This window comes from Talpa occidentalis, unplaced genomic scaffold (genome assembly GCF_014898055.3).
Source record: "Talpa occidentalis isolate TD23 unplaced genomic scaffold, MPIMG_talOcc4v2.1 talOcc4.5, whole genome shotgun sequence".
In the NCBI taxonomy this organism is placed as follows: domain Eukaryota; kingdom Metazoa; phylum Chordata; class Mammalia; order Eulipotyphla; family Talpidae; genus Talpa; species Talpa occidentalis.
Genome location: NW_023604861.1, coordinates 99185344 through 99205975, shown reverse-complemented (window position 1 = coordinate 99205975; position 20632 = coordinate 99185344). Strand labels below are relative to the sequence as shown.

The window sequence follows — 20632 nt, the reverse complement described above, 5'->3', positions numbered from 1 at the left end:
CTGCTGATGCCAGGCTTTCCTGCCCCTTGCTTTGCCAGGATGCTGGTGCAGCGGTTCTCCATGTCAATGCAGGTCATCCCACCAGTGCACCCAGGCGAGACTGTGTTTCTACCAAGGCTGCACCCCCTGCCCTGCATCCTGAACTGTTCACACCTGAAGCCACGCAACCACCTGGAAGGGATGTTCTTCAGGTAAATGTGACCAGGACCCTCCCTCAGTGATAAACAGCACGCTGAACGAGGAACTCCAGCTGTCTTTTGGCCATTTTCGATATGTCAGCTTTTAGGAAGATAGATGAAATAGTTACTCACACATCTACTTAGAATATTTAATTTCCTAGATGTACATAATTTTTAAAACCCTACATTATAGCAACATTGGTCTGTGTTTACATATTCGTGTTGCATTTTCCTCCCCCATATCCCAGTTTCATGGAAGAGCTTTGGTCAGACATATCACCTTGCTCGAGACCCTGCCCTTCTTCACACCTTGTTCAGTCCTTCACCCTGAAAAGTTTGTCCCCAGCCACAAGAACACTATGACATTAGAGCGGCTGCCTGCGCCTCTTCCCGGTGCAAGTAGATCTATGGTCACTATCACTTAACCACTGACTGTGTTGCTTATTTAGGGAATTTTAAAAGCTTTGCCACAGTAACATCCAACACTTGCAATTCTGGGTTTATGTGTCTAAGAATCAGGGAAGGCCCAGAGGATTCGCGGGCCCTGGACACCCATACAAGCTGGCTCCCTGCTGGGCCTGGGCACCCAGTGAATGGCATCAGCTGGGAGGGTGCACAGAGCTTGGGCTGCTTCTGTGACCTTTTTGGCCATGTTAGGACTCAAATGCAGGAATCATTTCTCTTTTTTGGTTATTCAGGGCTTTTTTTATGTGATGGTGACCATAGATTTACTTGCACCGGAAAGAGGCACAGGCAGCTACTGTCATAGTGTTCTTGTTATGGAGACAATCTCTTCAGGGTGAAGGACCAAATAAGGATCTTATTTTATAATAAAAAGATAACATTTTGCTGTTTTCTTTAAAACTTTTTATCTCTTGATACACACAGCAGTAGAGAGAGCAGCATGACGTATCTCCACGCGCCATCACGTATCTCCACGCACCGTCACTCACAGACCGTCAGCTGCTATCCTCCAGTCTCTACCCAGCCCGCTGGCTTTGTGCCCTCAGCATTATTTTTAAGCAAATCCCCGACGCACGTAATTTAGTCTGTAAGGTCTTCAGTTTGTGTCTCTAAAAGATAGGACTCTAGTCCTAGACATAACTTCAATACCATCATCATACCTAAAGAATATGGTAACCTCTTAATATCATTAATATTAGTCAGTTTCAGATTTCCTTGATTGTTTAATAAATGCTTTTTACATGTTGTTCAAATTAGAATCTACACAAGGAGAAGATGTTACAATCAGGCAGTATAATGTTAATGGTGGAATATTATGGCATTACATTGATGCCCCAAAATAGTGAACCATTTTTCCTCACTTCTCTTGACATATAGGTCACTTCCAACTTTTCCCTTCTATAAACATTGTTGTGGAGAATATCTTTATACATAAATATTTGTCTGCAGGTCTGGAATAGATCCCTGGATGTGCTGTGAGATGATTGGACCCGGTATATGGATGTGGATAAAGGGTCACGCTGTAAATTGAAAAGGTCTCTGAAAAGATGATGGAAGGGGGGGAGTGGAGGAATGAAGGAAAAGCCGAAAGAGAGTGGAGCCAGAAAAAGGAGAGGGACAAAGAATGGACTGGGCAGGAGTGGGGCAGAGAGGGAGAACTGAGCATCTTCTGAGCTGCTCTGGCATCCTGGTTCATGCCAACAGCACATTTTCTGTCCCGCCCGAAGTGCATGGCCGGCAGGAAGTGTTTGACAGATGAGCTGGCCTGAGAGCAGTGACCGGCATTTGGAGGGCCCTGCCAAAGGGGGCCAGGTGGCCAGCCAGCTTCCCTGTAGCTCAGATCCAGACCCTCCTCCCTCAAGTATGCTAATGAAGCACACCAGAGATGGTGTTGCCAGCACCTCCAGTCCACAGGGCTTTCTGGAAGAATGCCCGCAGCTGCAACGCACATGGTGAGGTCAGGGGACTCCTGCTACGCATGGGTAAGGGCCACTTCCTGAAGGTCGCCATTTAGCCTTGGGTCATCTTTTATTTCCTGTTTGTGCCACAGACTCCATATCCAGACACAGAAGTGGGAAATACTCGTCCTTTAATAATTATCCCTTTGTGTTCAGCCGGAAACATGAAAATGGAGGAAGAATAAAAGGTTACTTGATCTCTCAAAAAGCAGTATGGTTCAATTTCTTGCCATACAAAAAGTTAACACTTTGTGAGATCCCAGGTAATTTATGTTCCTCATTATACTCCTCTATGTTTTTAAACTTTCTATAATGAACATGAGTCGTTTTGTCATGAGAGGAAGGAAAAGTGAATGCGATTTTTAAAAAATCACTTTTTGAATAGTTTTGCTTCTCCTTACCGTTCTGTGAGGAGGAATATGATCTCTGTTCCTACTGTACAAAATGGAAATCTTGGCACAGTTAAGCGAGCAGTTTGTCTCGGATCACAGAGCAAGTGCGGTCGGCCTCCAGGCCCAAGCTCTACTCCTCCTGGATGGACCTACAGGGATTTCTATGCAAAAGCACTTGTTCTGAGCCCACAGCTGTGGCATGGGGGTGACCAGGACTGTCCTCTCCTTCATCCCCCAGCATGATGTTTGTCCTTAGATCAGTTCCCTGGGACCAAAGTCATATGCCTGTAGGGCAGAAGCTGATAGCAGGAGCTGATAATTTCCTCCCTCCCTTGACAATAGTTCAAAGGGAATAGAACTGTCCCCCTGAGTGGAAAAGCCTGAAGACCTATGCCTGCAGGCAGCCCTGAGGCAGAAGCGAGCAAGGTGGGAAGGATGGAAATTGCCTGCTGAATTTTTCATGGTTCTTCAGGGCCCCTAAAGGCTGGAGTGTCAGGATGCACAGTTGTCCTTTGGGCACACCTGCCACGAGTCCCAGGAGGTATGTTCAGTGCGCTGGCATCGCTGTTTCTCCAGGATGCCTTCAGCAGGCAGGGGAGAATGAGTCTGGTTTTGTTGATGTGAATAGAACTGGAGCATTGGATCTCCCTTCGGCTCCAGCTGTCCCAGCTCTTGCGTTGCTAGGACCTCCTCCTCTTCCTGGCAGGCCCGGGTTGAAGCCTGGGTGAAATAAATCCAGCAGTTATAGAGCGTGGACAGGCTGGGCCGCCCAACTGGCCACAACTGCCCCAAAAAATAAAGAACCTGTGGAAGCAGCCAGCTGGGTTGTTGCTGGGGCCCCTGGGCTTCTAATCGGGTGCTTTCCTGTCTTCAAACAAAGGAAAGAAAGAAAGAGAGGAGCAGGGCTGGGTGCTGCCGCTCTTAGTTTGTTCTCCCAGCCCTTCTACTTAAACTTTCATTTGAATAACTTGGCAAAGGCACAGAAACTGATACTGTATAAATAACTACACTTGGTGTTTATCCCTCTGCCATCACTTGGGATTCCCAAGGCATTTAGAGACTTTGCCCTCTGGGACTGCTGCCCATAAAATAGAGGAGGAGGTAGAGCCAGAGGCATCTTTACTTGGGCATGATCAGGAGCACACAGCCCAGTGGAAGGTCAAACTCTGCCTCAGAGCCCAATGTGCTGGCCCTCACCGGTTCCCCTTTTGTTGTCCACTTGTTTTTGTATGATTCCCCCTTTTTGGCTAATGTCCTTCCCCCCACCCCCATACACCTTCCTTCTTTCATTCCCAAGACCCTCTGTCCTTATCCCAGAGCTGGAAGTTAGCAGTATTCCAACTGTGGGTGCTCCTTATCACAGGTGGGCCCTCCCCTCACGGGAACTCGTTGCAGATGGGGCTTTGTGCTCAGCCAGGCCTGCACGCCTCTGCTGCTGACATTCAACCCCACCCCACCCCTTTCCCCCCACCCCACCCCCGCCCCAACTCCAGGCTCCTCTGACAGATGACAACTTCTGACCTTAGCATTTGCCTTGCCACAGCATCAGCTGACTTGATTTGTGGACATGACGTGGGCTTTTGTAACTCTGCCAACAGTTGATTCTGTAATCCAAGAGTTTTGATCTTTCAACACGTACACTTCCCACCCCCTTCCCTTTTCCTTCAGGTGATGTGGGGCTTTGCCTCCTGCCTCTGGTTAGGGCAGTATCTACGTGCAAGGCCCATCCCTGTCTTTCTACCAGAGAGGCAGTTACTTATACCCTTGGCCTTGACCCTTCCGCTGAGCATCAGGAGAGGGCTCAAGGTTCAGCTGAGGTAAAGCAGCACTGCCCTCGTGCCTAGTACCCACCCTGGCCTTATAACCAAGCTAGCAGTGGAGATTCCTTGCATCTCATCTAGCTGTAGGCACAGAATTCCTTGAAAGCCATTTGCTTCAAAGCACAGCTGGACCATGCCCTTTCTGCCTCCCTCCTGGTCTGACAGACTAAAACCTAAGTCAGCAATGAACTTGAAGACAGATTGATATTTCTCTGGCAGAAACTGGGCTGCAAGGCTGGTGTGGCAGAAGGGAGACGTTGCAACCCAAGGGTGTCTTTCCCTTGCAGGAGCAGTTGGAAATGTGCAGATCTGAGCCAATAGGGGCTTGTACAATCAGTTCGCCTACTGAGAAACTGGCGGGGTGCCCCCTGAGCAGAATGCTGGATCCAGAGTCTCCTTAGAGTCCCCAGAGCTCCACCCTCCTTGCCACATGCGCCCTCACCAAGTCCTGCCAATTTAGGAGGTCTCTGACATTGTTTTGCTTACATATTATTTGCATTTAGGGTACAGTGGTTGAAGTGTGCCTGCATCTCAGGGTCAGTGCGTGAAAGAGAGTGTGTGTGTGTGTGTGTGACTAAGCATGTGGAGTGGAGCAGTGTGTCAGCAGCCCCGGGGTGCACATGTGTTTGTATGTACAAATAAAGGTCTGTCTTGGAGCGGTCGACTTCACACACACAGGAACAAAGCCGCTTTCTCCTCTGAACTGAAATGGTTTGAGAAAAAAGTATACAATTTGTAAATTGCCTGGACATACTCAAGGAGACAGCAACTTGGCTCGAGGAGAATCTTTGTTTTGGAGCATGCTGTTCCTGGCAGATAAAAATATGATGTCCTTTTTAAAAAAGGAGAAGGAGGTTGGGCTGATCAGGGAAATTTCTATGTAGAGTCATGACTTTAAATGTTATCTGAAATGTTCTTTACGTGGATTTGGCTGTTAAAAAGACCAAACATGAAATTACTTTTTCATCTCAGGCAATCTATAACATTGTCCTCAGGCCATTATCTGGAGAGAGCAAAGGAGGATTCACAGAATGCAGAGAGAGCAGGAGAGACCTGCACGAGCCCCACCTCCCCGGGGATGAACAGGATAGGAGAGGGTGACAACCAACCCCTCTAAAATCATTTTGGAGCACCCTCCTCCAGAGGCCCTTAAACCCCACGAAATATTTCAGTTTCTTATTTTATAGGGTCCTTGGGTCTTATAGGTCAAGATGATGTATCCTGGCAGCAGAGCCCCCAGAGAAGCCACAGCTCCTATAAGAAGAGGGAGTGAAAGTCAGGTGACGGCCTTAGGCTCAAGGCGAGACTGGCGCCTTTCATCTTTGACCCTGGCAGTTGCCGCCTACATGTTCTGAAAAATCCTCCATGGCACCCTCATTTTGTTATTTCCTTCCCAGAATTTCCCCGACTTGAGTCCCTTTGTGTTATTTCCCCATCTTCTCAGGTGTCCCCTTTGTTTCGGAAAAACACAAGTCGGGGCAGAAACCCTCTGTGTAACCAGACCCAGACGCTGGCCCCACGTGGGCCTGGCGGGTAATTCTGTCTGCCTGCTGCAGCCCGAGCCTGGGGCAGAGAGGTGTGACCCCCAGTTCTCTCATCTCCACACAGATCCTTTTCAGAGTCCTGGTGAATACCTCATTTCCCCCTCTGTCAAGTGGAAAGGACAAAATGTACCATTCAGTTATGTTTCAAGCACTATTTTCAGATTGCAGATTCTGATGGTGTGTGGTGCTTTTGTTTCTGACAAGTCCTTGCATCAAGGGCTCGAGAAGCATTTCTTTTCATCCATAGCAATTCCTGATGTGCTTCTAGAGTCCCAGAGAAGCTGAACTACGAAAATCCCCCGCACTTTTACTGAGACAGGTCTGAAGGCCTTCTCTAACCTCGTTGTTCTGCTCCACAGCTCCCCACTGGCCCAGCAGCTCTCCTTCCTCAGAAGAGGCCTCCTGAGTAACCTCTATCTGCACACACCCAACTGCCCCCTGCCTCTGCTCCGGTGGCTGTTCCAGGTAAGGTCCACGGACATGCCACTAGGCGGCGGGAGCGTTTTGGCCCCTTAGCCCAGGTAGGGCCGCTGGCAGGAGGGGCTGGGCACTTACCCTCGTCTGGCCTCAGATGCTGTAGTGTTTGCCCAAGAAGAGGAAGGAAGCCTTGTGACGTCAGGGTCAGGGAGATGCAGGGACCAGCCAGTGATCTCACTCACCTGCCCTCCCGCCCCCTGCCCAGAGTGTGTGCCTCCTAGGGTGTCACCTGTGGCTCTGGAAACAACCCCCTGGGCAGTTCAGTCCATGCTTCTCAACAGGTGCTTCCATTGTACCCAAGCTCACCTCCACTCCAAGTCCCTGCCTTCATCCCATAGCAGCAAGAGGGCCACTTAGGGCCCACCACAGCCCGGCAGCACCCTCAGAGAAGTGGGGCAAGGAGTAGGGTGCTGCACATTTAGAGCAGAGGCGTTCAGGTGTTAGAGCCTTCGCTTCCTGCTGTGCAGATGTAGGTAAGCTAGAAATGCTTCCAACGGCTGCTCTGTCTGCCGGCTTCTTCTCTTCCCTTCCAGTTGTTGCTGCAGCATTTTCCCTTGGGGGTGGGGGGACAGACATGCATTCTGCCCTGGGGCTTGAAACCTTTGCACTGAGACAGTGGGCAGCCAGGAGGGATGGCGCAGGAACCAGCTGCTGTCATTTGAATGCAAGGCATGAGCTTGCCGGCCTTGGCCCTCACCCAGGACCATCCCTGCCTGGGGACCAGCAGGTCACAAGTTCCAGCTGGTCCCTTTCCTGCCAGTTGGAGCCTGAACCCCTGCTATAGATTAGAGCCAGCGTGTAGGGTGGATCATTCAAGGAACTGCTCAGCCTGACAGACTGGCTGCTATCCAGAAAAAGTTATCCCTCCCTCTCTCTGGGATCCTTTCCATGGTCCCTCCTTGCCCCAGAACTAAAAAAGTACCCAGTCTGGACCCTGATTTGTGGCTACTGCCCTTGCCCCTCCCCCAGACCCAGTGGTTGGGGGTGCCTTTGTGGGAGTAGAGGGCCAATACTGGAAACAGTGTGGCCATTATTCTCTGCCCCAAGTCATTGCAGCTTCTCATCACTCCTTGCACAGCATATGACAAACGTACAATCAGGCTTTGGGAAGCACAAAGAACCGGTCTGAGATGTCGCCCACAGAGGGTCCTTGTGTGACCTGACACTGCCTGGAGCGCCTTTGGGACCCAGGCCCGAGGCCACAGGCTAGGTGTCATTTCCAGCTCCATCACTGCTGTGTGACCTTGGGCAAATTATTTAGGATGAGCTCTATGCCTCGGTTTCTTACTCTGTAAACTGGGGCTGATAACCCCATGTGAAGGTTAAATGAGGAAATCCTGTGCATTGCTTTGTCTTTGTGGGCCACTCTTGGCTCTACTCAGGGCATTATCTGGAAGGAGTAAAGTTTAGAGAAGACACTAGTTCTCTGTCTTTAGGAAATGGAAAAATCTCCCTCTTCCCCCACCACTGCTAAAACTAGATCAGTGAAAGGAGTGCCCTTGGCCTTGGGGGGTTTCTGGATGAGGCTCTGCCTAGCATCTTTGTCTCTGGAGGAGAAGGAAGCAGAGGGGAGCTGATGTCTGCAGGGCACAGTGGCCTCATGGCCACTCACATGGTCACGCTACTAGCCTTAGCAGGATAGACTTGAATAGTTCAATCCTGAGGCTTTGGTTTTCTTGCTACTTGAAACATATTTCCCAGAATAATAGTAGGATTCATTCATTTATTTGAAGACCTCAGTTGAGGACCTACTACATACTAAGCTCTAGGGATAGGAACATTTATTTAATATGGAATAATAAAGGTTTGCTACTCTTACTCCATAGAAATGACCCAGCTAACCTGTTGTTTTCCTCCTCCTCCCAGCTGTTTTCATGGCCTCCAGAAACTTCTTCAAGAGCCTTTGATCTCCTGTGGGATCTCAGCATGAATAGTCTCTTCTATCAGTCCGGTCAGTATTTTTTTTTTTAAAGATTTATTTATTTATGCATATAAGAACTGGGGTGTAGGCCAGAGGTGGCGGAGGGGGGAGAGGATTCACCACAGACAGAGTGGGGAGCAGAACAGGCAGATCCACCCAAATACACTGCTGAGGGGAGCAGTGAGACAGGAGAGGTCTGTTGCGCCATGTGAGTTTCTCCCTGGTCTGCCAGGGATGGAACTCGTGCTGCAGTGGCTGACGATAGCTTGAGAGCACTGTCTAACCCCTGCGCGGGACACCAGGGAGGCCCAGTCCGGTCATTATTAAGGTGTGGACTTGAGTAACCAAGCTCGAGAGAGCAAGCCTACATAGTATACAGCTCTCCACCCCTCACCCCCACCCCACCCGCATGCAGGAGAGGTGCTGGTTGGGACATTGCATCACTGGGATGTCTCTGGGATGAGGAGACATCAGGCCATCTTTGCCTCTGGCTCCAGTGTTAGTCCAAAACTAAGCCAACAGGCTCCTTAGCACCTGAATCTAGCCTCAGATGCATATCACTACACCCAGGCTGACCCCACAGACTCTGGGGATCTCAGAACAGTCTAGAAGGTGAATTAAGGGGACAGCCTGCCTCCAAGTTCTTCCTGAGAGTTCCATTTTGCTTGGGAGGGTTAGGTGAGCATGCGTATCAAATCAGGAGTTCCTTGGGTTGGAGTTACCAAGTGGGAAGGGGACTGCTGAAACTATCCCCAGCAGCATCCCTCCTTGGCAGCTAGGTTACAGCGGAACCCCTAAGTTTGGCTTGGGCTGCAACGAGAGCCTCAAATCTGTACCTTGGTATGACATTTAAGGGGCATGCTTAAATAATTTTTATACTTTAAGATGTTCAGAGGGCCACAGAAGCAATGCATTTCCCCTTTAGTGGCTGCTGCCTTGCCAGGCTGTCATCATCAGGCACATGAACTGAGACACTTGGGCACAAAACAATACCAATATCGTGTATCCAGCTGAAAGTGCATTTCCCTGACAGTGAGAGGGATTCACGGGTGTCCAGACCCCTCTCTGCCTCCCAGCTATAGTCTGTCCACCCTCCCACTAATACTAAAGCCCACAGCTCTGAAGGTCAAGGATAGAGACACATAAGCACCATCCCTGCCTCACGGCACCCCCAACCCACCCCCTACTCCAGCAGCAGCCCTTTGAATTTCTGTTTTTGTGCCTCTCTCCTGCTAGAGGAGTTCATTGACCTGGGGCCATCAATCAACAGAGAAGATTCCATACGCCTGCTCCCCATCCCCCCACCCCAAGGCTGGGACTGCTCTAACTGAGGCCTTCTGAATAGCACTAGTCTCAGCATCCTCTCCCTTTTCATAACCTCTGCCCCTATAGCCCGGACTGCCCTTTCAAGCCCCTGGGGTCACCTCTGCGGCATGCCTGCCCTTTGGGGAACAGAGGCCTCCCTTGTCCTGCTCTTCTCCTCCATGCACTGGTATGTGTCTCCTCCCGCACAGGCAGTGCACATTCCCCACTCTCTCTTGCTTCTTGCACAGTTGTCTCCAGCACGAAGGGGCCCCCAGTCGGCTCGACTCTGGCTCCCTCAACTCATAACATCACCTGAGAGCCCCACGTGGGATTCTGTTTCCCTTCCCTGTGGAGTAGAGACCAACTTAGAGAATTCCTTGACCACGATCCAGCTCTTGACTGAGTTAGGGGAAATCAAAGGCCAGGCCCACAAAAGAAGTGAAATTTGGACAGCCATGTTCACAGCAACTCACAATAGCCAAAAGGTGGAAGCATTCCAAATGTCCACTGATGGATGAATGGATAAGCAAAATGTCATACACGCTTACAATGGAATATAATTTAACCTTAAAAAGAAAGGAAATTCTGACACATGTTACAATTTAGATTAACCTTGAGAACATTACGTTGAGTGGAACAAGCCAGTCACAAAAGGACAAATACTGCATGACTCCATCCATAGGAGAGATCTAGCTCAGTCACATTCACAGGGACAGAAAGGATGCGTGGTGGTTGTCTGGTTTCAGGCAGAGGGATGGGAGTAAGAGTTTAATGGTGCAACATTGTCAGTTGGGACCATGGAGTTCTAGAAATGGATGGTGGTGATGGCTCCAGAACAGTGTGAATGTACTTTCCTGAATTGCATGCTAAGAATGGTTAAGATGGCAAATTTTATGTCATCTGTTGTTTTTTTTTTTCACCATAATTTAAAAAAAAAAAAATAGCCAAGTCTAGACCCAAGAGTCAGATTCCAAGAGAAAATCTGTCAAAAGCTGGAACTGAAAATCCACCATCAATTCAGGAAGCATTTTTAGGTTAAGTCAGATCCAGGAGTGACAGAAGAGTAAGTCCTGCTCCTCAGGACTTGTCAACAGCTCGAGGTGCTCTGAGGGGCCTTGCGCTCAGGAACACAGCCCCTGGGGACAGAGCCATGGGGCTGCCTGCTCTCTCCTTTGGATCCTGACTGGTGTGTGTATATGTGTTTTCAAGTTGCCTGATTTTTCTTTTTTGTAAAACAGGGAAATCTCTGTGTGTGTAAATTTCCATCTTTCCCTTTGTGGTGGTGGCAGTTCTTCCTGGATTATTCCGGGAAGGGTCTTTCCCAATTGCTTTTACCCCAGCATGTTTCCAGAACAGTGGGAGAGCTGCAGTGGGCCTGGGGTCTCTGGCTGGACCTGGGACCCAAGCTTCAGAATTGTCTCTGCGCCCCACGTGTCGGGACTGAGAAGCCCAAGGTGCGCTGGAGTATTGGAGTATAGTGGGAATTTCTCTCCTGGGCTGAGAAGTAGCACACACCACCACTTAAAATCTCCTTGATGTGCTGAGATGTTCTGCATGTTCTGGAACACTGTAGTTCTTCATTGCAGGGGATGTTTATTCACCTATTCAGCAAACATAGCTTGAGTGTCTCCTGTAACCAAACACCCCTGTGGGTAGCAGAGGGAGAATAAGGCACAGGCCTGCCCTCAGAATGCTGATAGCCAAATGGGAGGGGATGAAATGGGCAATACAATAGGCGCTAGAAAAGAGACAATGACAAAACCCCGGGAGTTGTATGGATAGGATATTTCTGCTGGCTGCTTGGGGTTGGATGCGGGGAGGCAGGAATGGGTACATGCTTTGTAAAGAGGGCCCAGCTGATCTATCTCTAGGATGATGTGTAGGGCTAAGACAGACTCAGTTACCTGGAGGGAAAATATGAGATCACTAATCAGAGAGTGCCTGCCTATCTAAAGAGGCTAACAGGCTCAATATTGTCAAATCTCTCCATTTCCTAAAGAAGTCATATTTTAATTCGGGTGTACTCTAAGTAACAAGTATGCAATTAAGACCTCTTTATTATTATTTCAACGTGACAAGAAATTCAGAGGTGGGTGGTGCCGTGGTATGTTCAGCAAACCCATGGTTTCAGGCTTCCAGTCTAGCTTCTTGTGTGCCCTACTTAACTATTTCCCCTCAGGGTTGCAAAGTGGCTGCCATAGCTCCAAACACCATCATGTTCTCATGGGACCATGGTGTTAAAGGCAGAAAAGAGAACAGTAGCGGATAAGAGGTTATCATTCCTTGTACTTTTCTCTCTTTATATCAGAACATTCTATCCATTTTATTTCATTAGAAAGAACTGGTCACAGGCTTTCCAGACACTTGCCATGTCTAGTGGCCTTTGAACAACCTGGCTATATCTGAAGAATTTCCAGCTTCATGAATCCTACCCTTGCAGGAGACTCACTTTTTTCAGCCTCCCTTGAAATATTTGAATTTCTGGTTTTGAAGTTTCCATTTAGTTTTTTTTATACATAGTCGAATTTCTTTAAAAAAAAAAAAAAAGATTTATTGATTTATGCATATAAGAGCTGGGGTACATGCCAGAGGTGTGGGGGGGTGGGTGTGTGAGAGGATTCACCAGAGACAGAGTGGGGAGAAGAACAGATGGATTGACTGAAATACACTGCTGAGGGGAGCAGTGGGCAAGACAGGAGAGGTTGTAGTGGGATTTCTTATGTGTTCATTTAATATGAAAATATTTTAATTTACTACCTTGAGCATAGTTATAGTTACTCCTTTAAAATCATTGTCTATAATCTGACATTTCTTTTTTTTTTTATAGAGGCATGTTTTTTATTTATTTATTTGTTTGTTTGTTTGTTTGTTTTGTTCATACATGCACTGGGTACAGTCAGAAGCGCGGGAGGGTGAGAGAATTCACCAGAGCCAGAGCAGGGAGCAGAGCAGGCAGAAGGACCGAAGTACACTGCTGAGGGGAGCAGCGGGCGGCAGGAGAGGTCTGCGCGCCATGTGGGACCCTCCTCCGGTGGCCGGGGAGCAGCCGGGGATTGAACTGGCGCCTCAGAGGCCGCGGGCAGCTTCGCAACCCAGCGCTCAACCGCTGCGCCACCGGGGAGGCCCCTATAATCTAACATTTCTATCATCTAATTCATAGCATGGAAAGTTAAGCATGACAGTGAACATTTATTTAGGATGAGTAAACAAGTCATATCAAAAATTGGACAGTGGGAGGTTCAGGTCCCTTTCTCCTAGTTGTTTCCCCCAAATGTTCCTATAGAAATGCAACCTGGCTTCCCTAACTTAACCTTGAACCTTCACAGGGGGCCATGCAAGAAAGGGGCCCTGGAGCTTGAGCTTCATAATTGCTTTGTGGTCAATGGCTTCCAACATATAACAACTGTCTTCTGCTCAAATAGCCGAAGCCTGTTTCTGTTGCCGGTGGCGCAGACCTCTCACGGGTCCAGGAGCCACCCTGAGTGGGATGAGTGGGATGACATGGCCCATCCGCTGGGAGTGTGGGGGGTGGGGACCCACTTTTCCTGAGCAAAACACGAGAACAAAACCAGCATTCTTACTGGGGAAGAGGAACACAGCTCTTTGATAGGCAGCCCACAGATTCTGCCATGGCCAGAACATACACACTGAGATGAAATCTCCTCTTGGTAACTATTTCAGTTAACAGAACAAAAACCCCCACTGTGAATCCATCTGCAGGCTGTATTTCACTGTAGATAGACTATAGCTCCACTGATTTGCGGCCTGGGGAGTAGCATTCAGGTGTGGAGAGATGCAAGGGAAGAGGGGAGCTGGGGGAACAAAGACAGCAGGTGGGGGGCATGGATCTTCCTTAAAGGGCACAGAGGAGATAAGACTGATCATTTGGAGCCAGGTCATGGAGGGCCATTGAGACCCAGAGACGCTTTATCAATATTTGGCAATGTTGGTATGGAGTTGTTACTTTATCTATAATTCACATAACATATAATTCATCTCTTAAGGTTTATGACTCAATATGATTTATAGAGTTGTTCCACCATCACCACTATCTAATTTCAGAACATTTTCATTACCCCAGAGAAACCTAACCACCATCAGTAGTAATTTTCCATTCCCCACTTCTCCTGGCCCCTGGCTATCCCTATTCTCTACCTTCTCTCTTTGTGGATTTGGTCATTCTGGACATTTCATATAAATGGAATCATGTTACAGCACATGAGCTTTTGTGTCTGACTTTCTTTATTTGGTATAATGTTTTCAAGGTTTGTGCATGTTGTAGCAGGTACTTGATTCCTTTTTATGACTGAGTAAGATTCCACAGTATAGAGAGACCACATTCATTAGTTGGACACTTGAGTTGTTTCCACTTTTTGACTATATAAATTATGTTATGAGGAACATTTGCATACTAGTGTTTATAGGGACATATATTTTTAATTCTCTTGGATTATATACTTAAGGGTGGAATTGCCAGGTCGTATGGTAACTCTATGTTTAACTATTTGAAAGACCGCCAAACTCTTTTCCAAATTGGCTGCATCCTTTACATTCTCACTAGCAATGTAAGAAGGTTCCAATTTCTTCACATCCTTGCCAACATTTGTTAGTGTCCATCTCTTAATAGTAGCTACACTAATGGGTGTGAAGTGGTGTCTAATTGTGGTTTGGGTTTGCATTTCTCGGATGACTAAGAACGCTGAACATCTGTTCATGTACTTATTGGCCATTTGTATATCTTCTTTGAGAGAATATCTATTCAAATGCTTTGCCTTTTTCTTTTTATTGTTGTTGCATTATAAGAGTTCTTCATATACTCTGTATACTAGACCCTTGTCAGGTAAGTAGTTGCAAATACTTCTCCCATTCTTTTGATTGTCTTTTCACTCTATTGATGGGTTCTTTGGCGCACAAAAATTCTTAATCTTGATAAAATACAATTTATGTTTTTCTGTTGTTGCTTGTACTTTTGGTATCAAACAGGTCACCATTGCCTCACCCAAGGTCATAAAGACTTATTTTTTATTCTAAGAGTTTTATGGTTTTAACTTTGGCATGTAGGTATTTGATCCACTTTGAGGTAAGGTTTTTTTTGGTTTCATTTTGTTTTGTTTTTGTATGTGATGCAAGATTGGAGCCCACATTCATTCTTTTGCATGTGGATGTCCATTTGTCCCAGAACCATTTGTTGAAAAGATTGTTCCTTCGCCACTGAGCTTTCTTAGCACCCTTGTGGAAAAGTAATTGACCACAAATATATGAGTTTACTTCTGGACTCTCAATTCCATTCCGTTGATGTGTGTGTGTGTGTGTGTGTGTGTGTGTGTGTGTGTGTGTGTGTATACTACATATAGATAAACAGATGGATATAGATATAGTCTTATGCCAGTATCTCAAATTCTTAATTAGAATCGTTTGTAATAAGTTTTTTAATTGGGTTTGGAAAATGAGTCTTCCAACTTTGCTCCTTTCAAAATTGTTTTGGTTATATAGATTTTAGGGTCAACTTGTCAGCGTCTGCAGAAATGATGGCTAGGGTTTTGATAGTGATAGTATTGAATATGTAAGTAACTGGGTATTATTGCCATCTTAATAATATTAAGTTATTCTAGGCCTCCCTGGTGGCACAGGGGTTAAAGTCAGTGCTATCAAGCTATCACCAGCCACTGTAGCATGAGTTCGATCCCCGGCCAGGAAGCTAACCCACATGGCACAGCAGACCTCTCCTGCCTTACCTTACATGTGATATGTTCCCGTTTATTTGGATCTTACTTAATTTCTTTTTTTAAAAAATATTTATTTATTTATTTATGCATACAAGAACTGGGATACAGGCCAGAAGTGCTAGGGGTGAGAGGATTCGTCAGAGAGATAGATTGGGGAACAGAACAGGCAGACTAGCTGAATACACTGCTGAGGGGAGCATTGGGTGAGACAGGAGAGGTCTGCTGCACCGTGTGGGTAGCTCCCTAGCTGGGACTCAAACTCCTACTGTAGAGGCTGTGGATAGCTTCCCAGATCTGTGCTTAACCCCTTGCACCACCAGGGAGGCCCAGGATCTTGTTTAATTTCTTTCAACTATCTTTTATAGTTTTCAGTGTATAAGTCTCACACTTCTTTCATTAAATTTATCCCTAAGTATTTTGTTCTTTTGATACTATTACAATTAGAGTGCTTTTCTTTAAAAGTTATTCCTCGGTAGTGCATAGAAGTACAACCGATTTTTTGTTTATTGACCTCCTATCTTTCAACCCATTGCACTTGTTTATTAGCTTAATCGTTTATTTTAATTGGCAGAATTTGGTTTTGAAAGCAAACATATTCTTGTGCAACTAATTGTTTAAAAGAAATCACCTCATGTTTCTTTAATAAACATGCTTTGACTGTGCCAATGTAGAACTGGCCAGTAACCCAGTGCCAATCATGCTGAGTGGGCAGCAGTGCCTGGAGAGAAGGAACCCCATCCCTGAGATGGAAACATTTGAGAAGGACTAAAACATGTATAGGTTCTTTCACATTAGCTTCCAAGACAATGTTGTTCATTTTTACCTAGTCATTCCATTCCCTACAAGCTTTTATAATATTTGTGTGGGAGGAGGAGAATAGAATAAAATCAAATGACCCTGGCCAGTGCATTCTCTGGATATTTTAAAGTGGGCGAGAAATTCAGCTCTCAGCACAAATAAATCATTTTCATGAGCTGAGTCTTTGGACGCTTTGTCCTTCCTCCCTTGCTCCTCATGCTTCTTAGTCCCTGGGGCTCCAGTCTAGAAGTCAGTGGGACTTTGGGGATCTCTTGGACAGGCCCCTATTTTGTAGATCAATGTTTTCTGTCGTTGCTTGCTTACTTGCATTCTCTTTCCTTTCCTCTTCTCTACCTTTCTTCCTACTCCCTCTCAGGTAATATTTATGAGCTTGCCTCCTGTGAAAAGAATAAAACAAAACCCCCCAAAATGACAATCTCACCAGCCAGGTAACTCCTGTTATTTCTTAAAGTACTCTGTGTACCAAGTACAGAACATTCAAAATCTAGGGAGAAGTGCAAAATGAAAAATGAAAACCTCCCACCCCACCCGCTCCAATATCCTCTCCCCAAGTACTCATTATTGACAGTTTCTTAGAGCTATTTCCAGGAAGAATATTAATGCACAATCCACATAATGTATCTATTTTATATTTGTAGATTTTTGTTCACATCCTGTTTCTTCTGTCACTTCAGCATTCATCTGAACTTACTCCAGCAGAGAACTGTTCTTCTAGGAATGTCCCAATTCTCTCCCCTCCATGTCAGAGAGGCCACAGCTTACACAAGCCAAGCCAGGCAGGATTTTCTAGACCCAGGGTCTCCAGAGTGGGTGTCTTGGAAGGTGAGTCATCAGGACGCAAAAAGAAAATATTAACACTTAAATTCACATTTCAGTTCATCTTTTTAAAACACCACGTTTATTAGGGTATAATTGGTATACACTGACCTGTATACATTTAAAGTATGTAATTTATTTTCTTAACATCTGTATATGCCTATAAAACTGTCACCACAATCAAGATAATCAACATGTCCATCAACCTCAGAGTTTTCTTGTACCTTTTAGTAATTAATTTATCTCTCCCTCCCTTTTTGTCTGTAGGAAACCATTGAGTTACTTACTGTTACTGCAAACTGGTTTGCATTTTCTAGAATTTTATAAATGTGATCGTGCACTCTTTTCTTTAATTAGCACGATTATCTTGAAATTCATCCATGTTGCTGCATGTTTTGCACATACCAATAGTTTATTACTTTTCATAGCTGAATAGTATTCCATTGTGTGGATATAACCGTTTGTTTATGCAATCACCTGTTAGTGGACATTTCAGTTATTTTCAGGTTGGGACTATTAAAATTAAGCTGCTATAAACATTCTAAGCAAGTCTTTGTGGGAACATCCCTCCTACCCCCGGGGCTATATATCTAGAAATGGATGGATAGCTTAGATTGCATGGTAAATGTATGATGAAGTTGTTGAGACATTGCCAAACTGTTTTCCAAACTAGTCAACCATTTCCCGCCAGAAGTATAAGAGAGTTCCAGTTGCTTCACATTCTCTCCACCATTTGATATTGATATGGTCAGTCTTTTTAATAGGTATGTGGTGATGGCTCATTGTAGTTTTAATTTGCATTTACATAAAAACTGATGATCTTTGCATCAGCTTATCTGCTGTCTGTATATCTAAGTTGGTCAAGTGTCTGTTTCATTTTCTTGTCCTTTTTTTCTTAATACATTCTAGTTACAGTTCTTTGTCAGAAAAATGTTTTGCAAATATTCTTTCCCAATCTATGGCCTTCTTTCTCATTTACACAGCAATGTCTTTTTTTTTTAATGATTTTATTTATTTATGCATACAAGAGCTGAGGTACAGGTCAGAGATGCGGGGGGTGAGAGGTTTCACCAGAGACAGAGTGGGGAGCAGAACAGGCAGACTGACTGAAATGCACTGCTGAGGGGAGCAGCAGGCGAGATGGGAGAGGTCTGCTGCGCCATGTGGGTTTCTCTCTGGCTGGCCAGAAATCTAACTCGTGCTGCAGAGACTGCAGATTGCTTCATAGTGCGGTGCTTAACCCCTTGTGCCACCAAGGAGGCCCCACAGCAATGTCTTTTGAAGAACAAAAGTTCTTTTATTTTAATAAAGTACAATTTGTATATTTTTTCACATTGTACTTTCTAAGTGTCATATTTGTAAACTATTAGTGAAACCCTATCCTGATCTTTTCCTGTTTTCTAGAAGTTTTATAATTTAAATTTTCACAACTTAGGTCCGTGATCCATTTCAAGTTAATTTTTGTTTATGGTTAAGGCTAATTTTTCTTCTTTTTTTTACATATCACTAGCCAATTGTTCCAGCACCATTTACTGAAAAAAATAACCTTTCCTCATTGAATTTCCTCGGCACCATTATCAGAAGTCAATTGGTCATGTATGTGTGGGTCTATCTCTGGACTCTCTCCCTCTTAAGTTCACCCCCACTATCTTCATTACGTAGTTTCAGAAGTGTTGAAATCAAATGGTTTAAATTCTTTAACTGTGTTCTTCTTTTTCAAAGTTGTTTTGGCTCTAGATCCTTGGAACAAACATATATGTTTTAGAATGAGTTTGTCATTTTCTACGAAAATAATCCTGCTGAAATTTTTATTGAAATGGCATTGACTCTATAGAGAAGTTTGGAGGAATTTGACATCTTAACAACATTAAGTCTTTCAATCCATGAATATGGGGTGTCTTTACATTTGTTTAAATCTTCTTTTATTTCTTTTGGCATTTCAGTATATAAGTCCTGCAATTCTTTTCCTAAATTTATACCTATTTTGTTATTTTTGATGCCATTGTAAGCGGAATTGTTTCCTTAATTTCCGTAATAGATTGTTTAATGCTAGTGTACTGACATACAATTGATTTTTTTTTGTATATTGATATTCATTCAACTTTATAAACTCCTATTTTACTGAGAATTTTTATCAGGAATGAGTGATGAATTCTGAGATGATTACCTGGTTTTTCTTTAGTGTCTTAATAGGGTAAATTATGTATTGATTGATTTTTTGTTTTGTTCATTCTTGCATTGTGTAATAAATCCAACTTGGTTATGATGTATCAATTTTTAACGTAATGTTGTATTCAATTTTTTGTTAAGAACTCTTGCATTTATGTTCATAAAGGATATTAATCTATAGTTTTCTCTTTCTGGTTTTGGTATTGGGGAAGGCTGGCTTCCTAGAATGTGTTGAGTACTCCCTCCTCTTCAGTTTTCTGGAAGAGTTTGTGTAGACCTGATAACAGACTTTTCCTGAAAAGTTTGTTAAAATTTAAGCAAGTGAATCATCTGTGCTTTTAGTTTTCTTTGTGGTAAGATTTTTCACTACAAAACTGATTTTTAAAATGGATATATGGCTATTTGTATTATCTGTTTCTTCTTGAGTGAGCTTTGTTTGCATCAATTTCATCTAAATTGTCAGATTTATTGACACAAATTTGTCCCTAATATTCCCTTTTCCTCTTAATGCCTGCTAGATCAGTGATAATGACCCCTTTCTGATTCTGATATTGGTAATTTGTGTTTCTCTGCTCATCAGTCAGGTTACAGGTTTATCAATTTTATTGATCTTTGCAAAAGAACCAGTTTCTGGGTTCACTGATTTTGCTCATAGTTTTTCAATTTCATTCATTTCTGCTCTTTATTATTTCCTTTCTGCTCATTTTGAGTTGGATTTGCTCCTTTTCCCACCAGCTTCTTAAGGTGGAAACTTAGATTATAGTAGCTCATCTTTTTTTAAGTTCCCCTTTTAGTATGTTATATAATGTACATAGCATGTTATTCAATAGTATTATGATACATTTCTTGAGCGCATAAATGTATACTTGTTGGATATTTTGATGATAAATAGACTCCATCAAATGTTTGGTGACCAGCAAAAACATTCTTTGGTTACAGCTGTAGGCTGACTCCCTACCGGAAATGTTGAGCAGAGGTATATTGTGGGAACACAGGATGCAGGAGTGGTGACAGCAGAACGCAAGCTGGCGTGGTTGGAGTGAAGACAAGTTGTCCGACAGTCCCTCCCTTGGAAAAACCCTGCAGTAGTATCAGGACGACAGACTGGAGTTCTCACCTGAGTGGCCAGGAGCTCAGGATTGCTTTCACAGTTAACAGTGACAGGCAAAGCACTTAGTGTGTAGTTGATGCTGAAAATATGACAGCTATTAACAAAAATGTGTTGCTTTATGAATCAAAGACGTTAGATAAATGAAAGGTACTAGGGAGCATGAATGTTCTAAGTGTATCCGTACCTCTTCTTAGATTGTATCATAACTCTGTTTTCACCTTTTCTATCTCAGGCTATTGTGAAATGGTTGTTTCTTGTTTTTGCTTTCACAGAGGGTTTTTAAGCAGTCAGAAATCCTTTATCTATCTGGGTGACTTTCAGCTCTTCACTGCCTTATTAGTTGTCCTCAGTTCACCTGGTCTGGCTCTCCTGGAAGTCAGGGCAGCCTCCAGCTGGGGTGGCAGACAATCCATTCAGAGCCTGTCCGAGTA

At 44.8% G+C, this 20632-nt stretch overlaps 1 protein-coding gene across 2 annotated transcripts in view; it reads left to right on the top strand.

Moving 5' to 3' along the window:
• The window catches only part of FAM178B (family with sequence similarity 178 member B), a 98421-nt gene that overhangs the window by 24226 nt on the left and 53563 nt on the right, over positions 1-20632 (top strand). For both annotated transcript variants that reach the window (XM_037527894.2, XM_037527893.1), the window contains exons 6-8: positions 39-191; positions 6217-6322; positions 8201-8285. In XM_037527894.2, coding sequence (XP_037383791.2) covers positions 39-191; positions 6217-6322; positions 8201-8285 — 344 coding nt within the window. The remainder of the gene's footprint in view (positions 1-38; positions 192-6216; positions 6323-8200; positions 8286-20632) is intronic.